The sequence below is a fragment of the Eptesicus fuscus genome, chromosome 18, assembly GCF_027574615.1.
Source record: "Eptesicus fuscus isolate TK198812 chromosome 18, DD_ASM_mEF_20220401, whole genome shotgun sequence".
NCBI lineage: Eukaryota > Metazoa > Chordata > Mammalia > Chiroptera > Vespertilionidae > Eptesicus > Eptesicus fuscus.
Window position 1 is genome coordinate 40,874,635 of NC_072490.1, and position 12,845 is coordinate 40,887,479.

The 12,845-nt window shown below is 50.5% G+C and overlaps 1 protein-coding gene and 1 long non-coding RNA gene across 2 annotated transcripts; one reads left to right on the top strand and one right to left on the bottom strand.

The window, feature by feature from the left end:
- Positions 1 to 2,096: 2,096 nt before the first annotated feature.
- TNNC1 (troponin C1, slow skeletal and cardiac type) lies at positions 2,097 to 5,075 on the bottom strand. Its single transcript, XM_008151579.3, has 6 exons — positions 5,000 to 5,075; positions 3,506 to 3,536; positions 3,139 to 3,285; positions 2,761 to 2,875; positions 2,389 to 2,525; positions 2,097 to 2,305 (listed from the first exon to the last, which is right to left on the bottom strand). Exons 1-6 carry the CDS (start codon positions 5,021 to 5,023, stop codon positions 2,274 to 2,276), a joined length of 486 nt encoding a protein of 161 aa, XP_008149801.1. The 5' UTR covers positions 5,024 to 5,075; the 3' UTR covers positions 2,097 to 2,273.
- A 2,486-nt stretch (positions 5,076 to 7,561) lies between these two features.
- On the top strand, positions 7,562 to 12,617 carry LOC129152147 (uncharacterized). Its single transcript, XR_008558867.1, has 3 exons — positions 7,562 to 7,824; positions 8,014 to 8,255; positions 11,745 to 12,617. It is a non-coding gene; the product is annotated as an uncharacterized LOC129152147 (long non-coding RNA).
- Positions 12,618 to 12,845: the final 228 nt, after the last annotated feature.

Here is a 12,845-nt window from a genome sequence, read left to right on the forward strand (position 1 = left end):
TTCCTCTCTCTGATATCAATACACACACACACACATACACACACACACACACACACACACACACACACACACTTTTTAAAGATGTTAACATTTGGGGAAGCTGAGTGAAGTACAAATGGGAGTTCTTTGTGCTATTTTTGCAAGTCTGGAATTTCAAAATGAAACATTAAAAACTGTAAAGCCCTAGCTGGTTTGGCTCAGTGGATAGAGCATCAGCCTGTGGACTAAAGGATCCTGGGTTCGATTCTAGTCAGGGGAACATGCCCAGGTTGTGGGCTAGATCCCCAGTAGGGGGGCGTGCAGGGGCAGCCAATCAATGATTCTCTCTCATCACTGATGTTCCTATCGCTCTCTCTCCCTCTCCTGTCCCCTCTGAAATAAATAAAAATACATTAAAATTTTGTAAAAAAAAAAAAAAAATCTAAAGGAAAAAAGGAACCTCCACTTTTCAACACCCCCTCACCAAGAACCTGTGCTTCCCTCAGGCTTCCATATCTCAGGAAACAGCAGCTTCATCCTTGACTCCCTACTCTCTCACACCTCACATTCAGTCCCTCCAGTTCCAAAACGTGCCCTGAATCTGTGCACCTCTCTCCACCCTTTTTGTCCTGCTGTGCTGAGCCACCTGGCCTTCTCACCTAAGGCTGCTGGGGCTCGGTGCCCGGCCCAACACTGTCTTTCTGCTCCTGAGATGCTCCAGTCTCTCCCCAGCCTTCCCATGGGGTTCCTGAGGCCTCAGCTCAGTGCCACCTCCTCCAGGAAACCTTCCTGGACCACACTACCCATGACCACTACAATCCTCATTCCAGCACAGTGCTGGTTCCTCACTGCCTATGTCTTCCTGAGGTGACTATAAATTCCACACAAGTAGGGACTGGGCCTCTCTCTGAAGAGTCCCAGTATCCAAACAGTGTCAGGCACATGGTAGGGGTGACTAAACCATGGAATGGTGCCCTGATTGGCGGTGCTGCCCTCTGTAACCCTGCCTCCTCTCCTGAGATGTCATTCCTGGGTGCACGTGTAGGTCCTTGAGTTCTCCAGCTCCCAAGGGCAGGCGTGAGGGAACCCCTTTTCTCTCCCTCCAGGTATCTATAGGGTCGCCTGCCAGCTCTGGCCTCCCCTGGAGGCATCTCCAGAATTCCAAGCCCGTCTCTGGAATGCTGGGCCTGTCTGGGGAATGTCAAGGCTGGGGCGCAGGTGGAGAGGCTGTAGAGTGGCTGGGTGGAGCAAGGACAGCTGCTGACATTCTGGCTGGAGCCCAGACACCATGGCAGCTGTCCCTCCTGCAGGCACGACAGCTCACACCTCCACTTCCTTGCAGCACCCCCTCCCAAGGCCAGCGTCACTCTTCTGGCCGCAGCTCTGGCCTGGACACCCCCACTAAGTTGAGAGCCACCAGGCCTTGAGCCTCCATTCCCTGTTGGGAGGGAAAATGGGTTCCCGGAGCCTCTGAAGTTCGAGAAAAGTGGAAATTATTCCCACACCAACCCGGTCCATCAAACAGAGCCCTCCCTGGGAGGGTGACCTTTATAGGTCCCTGTGCCTCTCTGGCCCCAGGTCCTCACCTGTCACACGGGTGAGGGCAGGTATGCCCCCTTGGTCCCTGGGAGTCAGTGTTGGCCAGAGGGAAATCCAAGTGAGTGACAGATGGACTAGAGCTGTAGGCCCACTGGGCCCCACAGTGCCCCACAGTGCCCTCTTCTCCCCAACCAGAGCCGAGATGGAGCTTGGGCTGCTGTGCCAAGGGGCATCCCGGGCTTAGCTGGGTGCTGCAGTTAGTTATTCCTCCCTCCAGGTACAGGGCCCCCGGCTGCCCCAGGAGCTCGTGAAATGCAGGTGCCTGGGCCACCACGAACTCCAGATGCTGAGTAGCTGGAAACAGGGCCTGGGCATCAGTAGTTATAGAGAGGAGGCAGCGGGGTACGGAGCATGGTAGTCTCTGATCCAGCCTAAGCCCTCCTACGGAAGGCAATGTGAGGGGTGGCTGGAGCATGGGCTCTGGGATAGGGAAGGAAGTGGTCCTCAGGGCAGGAGTAAACACTGGCTGGGGAAATGTCCACAGAACGTCCCCCCAAAGGAAGGCCAGACACCAGGCCTCCAGGGAGCAGGGTTTTATTTGTATTCCCCAGGACAGGGCTGGGGAGGGAGCCAGGGAGGGCCCTCAGTCAAGGACATGACCAGGATCACATCGTGGGGACCCCGGCCCCCTGCTCCACCCCAGGGCCCAGCGGGAGTTGGAAGGTGGTACTGCAGCTCTGGGCGAAGGTCGGCATCTACTCCACCCCCTTCATAAACTCCAGGAATTCTGTGGAGAGAAGGGCAGGTGTGGGTCAGAGGTGGGGGCTGGCAGGGCGTGGGCAGCGGGAGATCCAGTGCACCCCCCCTCACCATCATAGTCGATGCGGCCATCGTTGTTCTTGTCGCCGTCCTTCATGAGCTCCTCAATGTCGTCCTCTGTGATGGTCTCGCCAGTAGCCTGAAGCATCACCTTCAGCTCGTCCAGGTCAATGTAGCCATCAGCGTTTCTGCAGGGAGTGGGGGCAAGGGAGGTCTCAGGGCCTCTGGTGGGGGCCGAGGAGGGCAAGAGGCAGCCCAACCCACGACCCAGGGAGGCGGGCAGGCAGAGCAGGGCCGCTGGGAGATGAGGCATCCCACTCCCTCACTGCACAGAATGGGAGACGGAGACCTGGAGGTCATAACACTGTCCCTTTCCCCAGCTCTACTAGAGTGGGGGTCAGAGGTCAAGGGTCACACACTTACTTGTCAAACATGCGAAAGAGATCAGATAGCTCCTCCTCAGACTTCCCTTTACTGTCATCCTTCATGCACCGAACCATCATGACCAGGAACTCCTCGAAGTCTACTGTGCCACTTCCTGGGGGGTGGAAGGCATGGCCATTAGAGAGGAATCGTCAGAACGGCTGGTACAGCCCTTGACCCTGGTGTCCTCACTGCAGCCACCCATCAACTCCATGAGGAAGGTGGTCATTATACCCATTTTATATATGAGACGACTGAGGCTCAGAGACTAAACAGCTCCTTCAAGAGCACAGAGAACTAAGTGGCAGAGCCAGGATTCGGATCCCCAGTGGCCTGCGGTGCTATGGGTCTGGGGCCTGGCGGGGCAGAGGGGCTTACCATCCTCGTCCACCTCATCAATCATCTCCTGCAGCTCCTCGGGCGTGGGGTTCTGGCCCAGCATCCTCATCACCTTGCCCAGTTCCTTGGTGCTGATGCAGCCGTCCTCAGCGCCCAGCACGAAGATGTCAAAGGCCGCTTTGAACTCTGTGTCCGATGGGGGACGGGGAGTGGAATGGTCAGGGCTCAGCAGCCAGGACCCCAGATGGCCAGACCCCTGGGGTCACTTACCAACCTGCCCACTTCCCTCTGAGACCCCCGAAGGTCACAGCAAGAGAGACTCCAGCATCTGGTCTCCAGCCTGGGGGTCCTCATGCTCCCCAAGCCCAGCCCTGTTGTGGCCCGGGATGTACGTCGGGGAACTCACCATTTTTCTGCTCTTCTGTCAGCTGCTCTACCTACAGAGGAAAAGAGGTCTCAGGATTCGGGCTCAGGCTCTAGCTGCTGTTGAGGAAACCAACCCATTTCACAGGTGGGACAACTGGAGCCAGAGAGGCGGGCCCTTTCCAGGTCACTGAGACCTCAGTCCTTCTTTCCTGCCCCCAAAGCCCTCTGGTGACCCAGCTGGCCTCACTGAGGGTGGGCTCAGGGCCAGGGTGGCAGGTGGGCACCCCCTCCAGGATCAAGGTGACCCTGAGTAACAATAGTCAGTGACCACTCAATGCCCTATCGGCCTCCCCGCTGAAACCTGAGCTGGGTGGCCCGAGGGACAGCTGTCCCTCAGGTTGGGACAATAAAACCAGGGTGGGGGTAGGTAAAGCCACTCACTGTAACCTGACCAGAGTGGCCACTGGGCTATTTTTAACGGGGGACAAAGTTAAACCTGGTGATTGTTCTGGGGACTCTGGCATGCAGGGGGGTGGGGCAGCGTTATCTGGCCCCCTGGCCTGCTGGTGCCTCAGGAGCCAAAATTAGTCCCCAGCCCCGCCAGGCCTTGTATGGGCACGGGCAAAGGGCTGCTCCCCCCAGCTCCATGGACTCCTGCAGGCTAGGCAGGGGCACCCCAGAGCCAGCTGTAGCCCTTCCCTGCCCAGCAGTGGGGCCACAGCCCTGCGGCTGAGAGAAGGATTCCTTTGGAGACAGTTGTCTGTGTCAGATGTCCTTGTCTCTGGGGCATGGGGAGTCAGCAAACTGAGCCCCGCACCGAGATGGAAGAGCATCTGAAGCCCCTCAGTGACCACAGAACGTTCAGGGACTTGGGGTGACCACTCTCCAGCCCTAACCCCGGGCTAAGCCACTGAGCCCTGAGCCTGCCAGGCCAGATGGGAGCTTCGGCTTCTATTCCTTCTTCCCAGCTCCTCCCCACCCACCCCCCCCCGCCCCCATGCCCAGTCCTTCCCTGCCTGTCCCTAACTTTAAAGCCCCTTCCCCAGCTCAGGATTCGACTATGCAGCCCCCTCCTCACAACCCCTATGACTCCCTCCACAGCATCTTCAGGCAGCCCAGGGGCTGGCGGGGGCTGGGGGGCCATGAGAGTGTGAGAAGCAGAATTGAGGGGCAGAAATGGGTGTCTCTGAGCCATCAGAGACAGCTCAGAACAGAAAGATGGAGACGCTGAGAAAGGCAAAGATCCAAAGTCACAAGTGCAGAAAGGCATGGCCAGCGACACAGACCACAGACACTCGGAGACAGAGGCAAACGTGATGCTGAAAGGTGCGACCTCCTCCTCCACCCACTCTCCAATCCCCGAGTCCCTCACCCCTTCCACACCCTAGAACACCAGACCCAGCATCCCCTTGAGGGTCTGGGCTGAAAGTATGTAGGTCTTCTCCTGGGTCCCCACCACTTCCCTGGGATGACCTTGTCCCCCCATCCTGAGCGGAGTGACTCCCCAGTGGGCCCACCCATCCCAGTCCCTCACCGCAGCCTTGTAGATGTCATCCATGCTGTCGGCTCAGAGGGCAGGCTGCTGGGGTTGCCAGGAGGCCCCGAGCTTAAATAGCCCTGCCCGGCTGCATTCCCGGCCCAGCCCACCCCTGCGTGTAGCATCCTCCCCGCCCCCCCTCCCCCAGCCCTGGTGATCTCAGGCTGGCCTGAGTCCCCGTGTCCTCTGTCCAAGGCAGGAAGATGAAGGGCTGAAAAGACCAGGTCTCCTACCCTTTGTTCCCCGGGAGACTCTCTGGAAAGTTTTCTTGAATGAATGAAAACATGAGCCTAGGACAGGCCAGGAACTACAAAGCAGTGGGGCCCAGGCCAGGCCTCTGTAGCTCAACCTCTCATCCCAATCAGGGAGATGGATGATATTACTCTAAGGTGACCAGATTTTAACATTGGTAAAGCGGGACACCATTGACCAGGGTGGGGGGAGGGGGGGTTCTTTTTTTTTTTAATATATTTTATTGATTTTTTACAGAGAGGAAGAGAGAGGGATAGAGAGTTAGAAACATCGATGAGAGAGAAACATTGATCAGCTGCCTCTTGCACACCCCCTACTGGGGATGTGCCCGCAACCAAGGTACATGCCCTTGACTGGAATCGAACCTGGGACCCTTGAGTCCACAGGCCGACGCTCTATCCACTGAGCCAAACCGGTTTACCGGTTTCAGCCCAGGGGGGTGGGGTGGGGTGGGGGGGTTCTTGATTAAAAATTTGGTCTATATTGTAATTGCTTTTGGTTTTTTTAATAAAAGGAAATTCACTTCTTAGATCATCGTTGAATTTGCATCCTCTTTTCTTACTCATTATGTTAAAAATAAAAAAAAATAATTTAAAATTATAATATACATATTGCTTAAAAACACAGTAAGTAGGTACATAATTACATGAACATATTTTATTGTTAGTTTATAAATTAAGTTAATTTGATTGTTATAAAGCAACTATATTTTAAAAATTATTTTAATCCTATATTTCTTTCTAAATAATAACAATACTAACTTGTATTATTTTTCCTCTGAATTTGCCGTAAGTCGTAAGTGTCACTTTCAAGGCCAGCGCTAGACTTTTTGCCGCCACTATAAAATATAAATAATACGAGTACTGTCTGCTAAATTCAAGAAAATTTATGTATTTATGAAATAAATACATAAATTACTTACCTAAATTATCTGAATAGCTGATTTGTAATGACATCACTTGTTTAACTAGCTTACTAGTGAAAGGGCAGAGCAGGACAGCACAAAATGTACTGTACCCTCCATCCTGTGTAACTATGTATCAGACTCCTTTTTCTTAAAAAACCGCGAGAATGTAACAATTGCATGAACCTGCCAATAGGAATGTAGAGAAGTAGATTCAGTCCAAATTAGGCAATCTCTGTAACCCACGTCACTTCCCTAAGCCCACCCAAATGTCCAACCCTTTATAATTCATCACTCCCCCGGAGTTCGCTCTCTGGCCCCACTGCTGCGTCAGGAGGAGGCTGGGAGCCAAACCCGGGTTTGAATAAAGACTCTTTGCTTTTGCATCGGAGAAAAGGCTCCCTAGTGGTTGATTATTGGGGACCCTGAACTCTGGGCATAACATTTGGGGGCTCGCCCGGGGCTCCCCAATACCCACGAGGGACCCGATCCGAAGAGTCTGACTGCTGACTGACCGCGGTAAGTGTCTGTATTGTCTGTTCTGCGCGAGCTCGCTTCTGAAGCCAAATCTGAATTGCCCAAAAACGGTCTAAGTGGACGCACAGGTGGACCTTGGGTTGGAGGGTCAGAGGACGCTCTGATTCTCCGTCTGGAGGGGCGTAAAAACCCCCGTCTGGAGGGGAGTGGCTTCCCCTCAAATCTCAGGGACGAAGCGGGTCGCTCCCGCTAGTTGGCACAGGGCCATCGTCCAGCTTTTCAGTGTCTTTGTCTGTTTGGTTTTTGTGTCTTTCTGTGGACTTCTGTGGACTTACTGGACGGACATTATGGGATAGACTCAGTCCACTCCAAGTGAGTGGAAAGGGGAGCTTAATTCCTCCCCCCCCCCCCCCCAAGGCCATAGAGCTTCCTCAGGCAAATTAATCAGGTGACTGTTTAAACTCTGGTAAATATCTAGTAGGAGTCAAAAACTCAGACTGTTTGGTATATAAATATAAATGTGAAAATATTTGTTATCTCTTTCTGCTGTTTAATTTATTTAAAGATAGGGCGGACCTGCTATGGCGGAATATAAAGGTCTTTAGCAGCTGCTGAGACACCTTTTCTTAAGAGTCCTTTGTTCTCCGTCAGAGAGGGAATAAGCCCACTTAGATGATAAAAATTCCTCTGTTTGTATAAATGAAGGTTTCAGTTTGCTCTGATTTGTGAATTTACTGTATTAAATTGAATTTTAAAGTTCTAAGGTTGATTTAAAAGTATCCATTTATAACATTTCAAAGAACAAAAGAACTTTTATTTACAGCTTCCTTATCTCTTTTGGTGCTGGGAGACTCCCCTTACAGCTTCACAGGGCGGAGAGATGTACAGGCCCTGCCCCGGCCTGTGCCATCATAGTCCAACGTGGAACTAAGGCTGAAGTTACTATTAACTCTTTATAGACCCCGTTAACCGTTTGTTTAACTTACTGTTTTCAGTTATTAGGATCCTCAGAGAGGACATAACCTGGACTTTCCCTTCCTCTCTCATCCTGATTCTAATAGCATCTGTAACTGGATTAAAAATCTTTTCTTTCAGGAGGCCATCCAGGCTTTCAGCTCACAAGAAATCTTCTCCTGCGAGAGGAGAGAGGGACCCCCCAGAAGGGGCTGGAGGCTCTCCCTCTCAACAGGTGTTTGTTTTGTGTTTTGTCATGTTGGTATCAGGACTGTTTGTTTTGTCTTTTTGTCTTATATTTTCTGTCATATTTGGGCCCTATATGTGTATTATTTGTTGAGTTTTTATTTGTCAAGGTTTTGTCAGTTTGTTATCAGTTTGTTAAAATCCTCTTAGAGGACATTGAGTGGTTCTTCCCTTCCAGTTTAACCTTTGACTGTGTGATTGAATTACGGAGCTTTTATCAAGGTTTTGCCTCTCCTGAAACAACGCTCCATGTGTAACCTGTCCCTCCCCGAGCCGGACTGCAGGATGATTTTTCCTTCAACACACTGGTCCCGCCCACTGGCCTATGGCAGAAGCCAGAAAAAGCGACGATAAGAAAGGGAGGCCCCCATCAGGGGACTTAGAGGCAGTGTTTCTGTTATCTGCTTAGATCCCAAGAATGTAAGAATACTTATTTACTGAAATGATATAAGGACAGATGTTTGTTTGATATTTTGTTGTCTGCCTGGTTATAATTATTTGTTCATATATAGAAGAAAAAACAACAACACATTTAATTTGTTGAAGGCTGAGTGCTCTGACAGGTAGCAACCCCCCCGAGTGGCCACTGGGATTCTTTTTTCCCAGGGGTGTTTTCTCTCTGTCAGAGGGGGAATCGGCCTGCCTAACAACATTTCTGTCTATATTTATTAATGTGAAGATATAAAGTTATAACAATTGTAGTCCAAAGAGATTTAAAGCAGAGACCACATTCTAAAATTAACTATAAGAAGAAAGCTGGAGCTGGCAAAGTCACCAAGTCTGCCCAGCAAGCTCAAAACCTAAATGAATCTTATTTCTGACACCTGCCACCACCCAGTCTTAATCAGTGGTGGAGGAACAGTATCAGAACTGTTTGTCTCAATTGGTCATTAAGTTTGATGTGATTAATGTACATTGTAAAACCTTTCAAAGAAAAGGAAAATATTTTGTAGGCCACTTGGTCCTTGTGTGTGTGTAGCAACTCTTAAGTTATAATTTTAAAATCAGTAATTTTTAATAGAAACACACTCAAGCAGAGTGGCTTTTCAGAAAGGTCAGGGAGTCTGATTACAGTGTAGGGGTCACCGGTTCCCCCACGCCACTTTCGTTAGTAGGAGGCAAGCGCTTTTCCCAGTGGGAACAGAGAGTGGACTGCCAGATGAAAACGCCTCGGTGGGACCCGCGCCGCGCTCCCTGCCTCTGCCCACCCAGTGTCTATCCCCTCCAGGGGTTGTTTTAAGTGGCTAGAGGCAGCAACGAGGAGGGAAATTCCCTTGTGACCCCCTCCGCCCCAATAAGACCCAAGAACCCTCGGCGACTCCTTGGACACTTTTCACCGTGTTCTATAGGGGGCTTAAAGGCGGCAGCTAGAAATTCCCCTTTCCAGGCTTATCAGAATCTGAGATTATTATCTATAAAAAAAAATATGACAGTTTGAAATTCAAATGGCTGAGCCTGCTCCCTTCTCCCTCTGCCTTTTCTAAATATTTTAAAATAATAAAAGATTTGAGGCATAGTTATGCATTTTTGAAAGACATAGAAGAAGGTTTAAAGACTAATTTGAAATTGTAAAATTTATAAAAGTTTATATATATAGTAAGAAAAAAAGAACAGAGAAATATTAGAAAGAAGAAAAAGCCAGCAGCAAATAGGAAGGAATTAGTATACCTATTATAAGAAGCAGAGGCACAGGAAGAGAAAATGTCCTGGCAGGTTAGCTAGAGAAGCAGAAAGGGGAGACTCAGACTCCAAGGGTCTTTAACTTAGAGGAAAAGGACTGACAGGACCGGGGTTCCTTTCCATTAAGCCTCCAGAGTAACCTTACAAGTGGGGGGGCAAACCTGTTAGTTTCCTGGTGGACACTGGAACAGCCTATTCAGTCTTGACAGAGCCGGTGGGACTCATAACCTCTAAGAAGACAGCAGTCCAGGAAGCCACCGGACAAATTGCCTGTTTTCCTTAGACATAAAAAAGGACTATGGACCTCAGAAAGAACACGGTAACTCATTCATTTCTGGTCATACCAGAATGCCTGTACCCCCTGTGTAAACGTGACCTCCTACAGAAACTATTTGGACTGCCATCATATCCTTTGAGCGGGACGGAGCGGGAATTCTTAGGGGCAGTTGGATACTACAACCTGTGGATACCGGGGCTCATAGAGATTGCTAAACCTCTAGACTCAAGTACTGGGGGAACGCAGCCACTGAACTAGACCGAAGTAGAACAATGGGCCTTTGAGGAGCTAAAGAAGGCTCTCATCTCAGCACCTGCCCTAGCCTTACCAGACGTCACGAAGCCCTTCCACCTCTACGTGAGTGAGGTAAGGGGCATTGCCAAAGGGGTTCTCACTCAGACTCTAGGTCCCTGGAAGAGACCTGCTGCCTATCTGCCTAAGAGGCTAGACCCCGTGGCAGCAGGGTGGCCAGCGTGCCTCTGGGCAGTGGCCACCACAGCATTGCTGGTGAAGGAGGCAGATAAGCAGACTCTGGGCTAGGAACTAGCCCTGACAACACCCCATGGTGTGGAGGCCCTCCTTCGAGGTGCTCCAGAGAGATGGATGTCAAACACCAGGATCACCCAGTGCCAAGCTCTTCTCCTGGACCAGCCCTGCATCTGGTTCCATAAGACACTGGCCATCAACCCTGCCAGCCTGCTTCCAGATGATGACCCAGAGGAACCCATTCATGACTGCACGGAGGTAACAGACGCAGTACAAACGGCTCGCCCAGACCTGACAGATGCCCCGCTATCATCACCAGACAAGGTACTGTTCACAGTTGGGAGCAGTTATGTTCAGGATGGCATCCGATATGCAGGGGCAGCAGTAGTCACCCTGGACCACACCATTTGGGCGCAGTCCCTGAATAGGGGAACCAAGGCACAAAAAGTCGAGCTTTTGGCCTTAATCCAGGCCCTCCGATGGGAACACAGTGCCATCCACCAGAAAAAAGGGTTACCAACTGCAGTGAAAAAGGACATTAAAAATAAGAAGAAATTTTAGCCACATTAAAGGTCATCTGGCTCCCAAGGGCAGTTGCAATAGTGCACTGCAAAGGACATCAGAAAGGGAAGACAATTGAAGCCAGAGGAAATAGAGCCGCAGACCAAACTGCCAAGGAAGCCGCCCAAAAACCAGTGGGACTTTACAAGTTTTAGTAACCCTGCCGTACCTGGACCTATGCAGACCTCCTCCTATACCAAACAAGAGGAGGAATTGGCAGAAGAGAAGCAAGCCATTAAAGGACCGGATGGTTGGTGTACCCTACCAGATGACAGACTGTTGGTCCCAGAGGCTATAGGTTGGACGTTAGTTACCCAGTTATACCAGGCTACCCACTTGGCGTCACCAAGACTTCTGAACTTCTGCAAGGCAGGTACTCTTAGATAAAATAATTAAAAGCATAGTCACTAGAAGTACAGTTTATGCACAGATAAATACTAAGCAAGGTAAGAAGGTCCCCCTGGAAATTCAGGCCCCAGGGAAATTCCCCAGGAGAGCATTAGGAGGTAGATTTCACAGAAATTAAGCCACCAGCATCAGAGTACAAGTACCTGCTAGCTCTCATAGATACCTTCTCGGGTTGGGTTAAAGCATACCCCACTAGGACAGAAACTACCTCTATAGTTGCTAGATTATACCTAGATTCGGGCTGCCAGTAGTCATAGGATCAGATAACAGCCCCGCCTTTGTAGCCAAGATATCTCAAAATATAGCTCAAGCCTTAGGACAGGCATGCGCGAGACTCAAAAAAAGAATTTAACTAAATTTACCTTAGAAACCGGTGAAAACTGGACCAACCTCCTGCCCTTCACCCTCTTATGGGCCAGGTGTACCCCCTACCGGTAGGGGTTTCCCCCTTTTAGAGATCATATATGATAGACCTCCCCCTGCCGCTTCCTTTCCAGGGTCAGGAAGAAACTGAAAGCTGGAATTCATAACCATTCCCTTACTCAAGTCCTTACAGGCTCTGCAGTATACCCAGAGAGCCACCCATAAGCTTGGTCGTGATGCTCTGCCAGTGCCCACTGCGGACCCTGTACATCCCTTCCAGCCCAAGAACTCGGTATGGGTAAAGAAGTTCACTGCCCAAGGACTCACCCCAACCTGGAAGGGATGCTACACTGTTATCCTGAGCACGCCCACGGCTGTTGAAGTAGACGGTGTCCAGACCTGGCTACACCACTCCCAGCTCCTGCACCAGGAAACGGCCTGGATCCTGGCAACCAGCGGCCTCACCCGTGAGATCCCTAGCCTGGGCTCCACGCAGGCCAGGAGGAATCTCGACACCTGCAGGAGAGGAACTGGAATTCACTGTGGACAGTACTGTTGGGGACTGTAGTACTAAAGGCCTTGGCCAGAAGTAAGAGACAAAGTAGAAATGCAAACCGTCTCATGATTGAGCCGGGTGTCCCAAGACAAGGGGGGAATGAAAGGGCAGAGCAGGACAGCACAAAATGTACTGTACCCTCCATCCTGTGTAACTATGTATCAGACTCCTTTTTCTTAAAAAACCGCGAGAATGTAACAATTGCATGAACCTGCCAATAGGAATGTAGAGAAGTAGATTCAGTCCAAATTAGGCAATCTCTGTAACCCACGTCACTTCCCTAAGCCCACCCAAATGTCCAACCCTTTATAATTCATCACTCCCCCGGAGTTCGCTCTCTGGCCCCACTGCTGCGTCAGGAGGAGGCTGGGAGCCAAACCCGGGTTTGAATAAAGACTCTTTGCTTTTGCATCGGAGAAAAGGCTCCCTAGTGGTTGATTATTGGGGACCCTGAACTCTGGGCATAACACTAGCACGCAGTACGATGTGTCTCGTCTGAGAGACAGTTACAAAATGTTTTCGTCGTTGCCAATCCCAAAAAATGCCTTGTTCATTAAGTCCAAACAATGGTGGTCGAATTCTAACAACTGATCAACAATGCGAACTTTGATAAGCAGTTCTTGATAATCAGTTCTCAACAATTATTTGTTATTATTAAAGTTTAACATTATAAAATTAA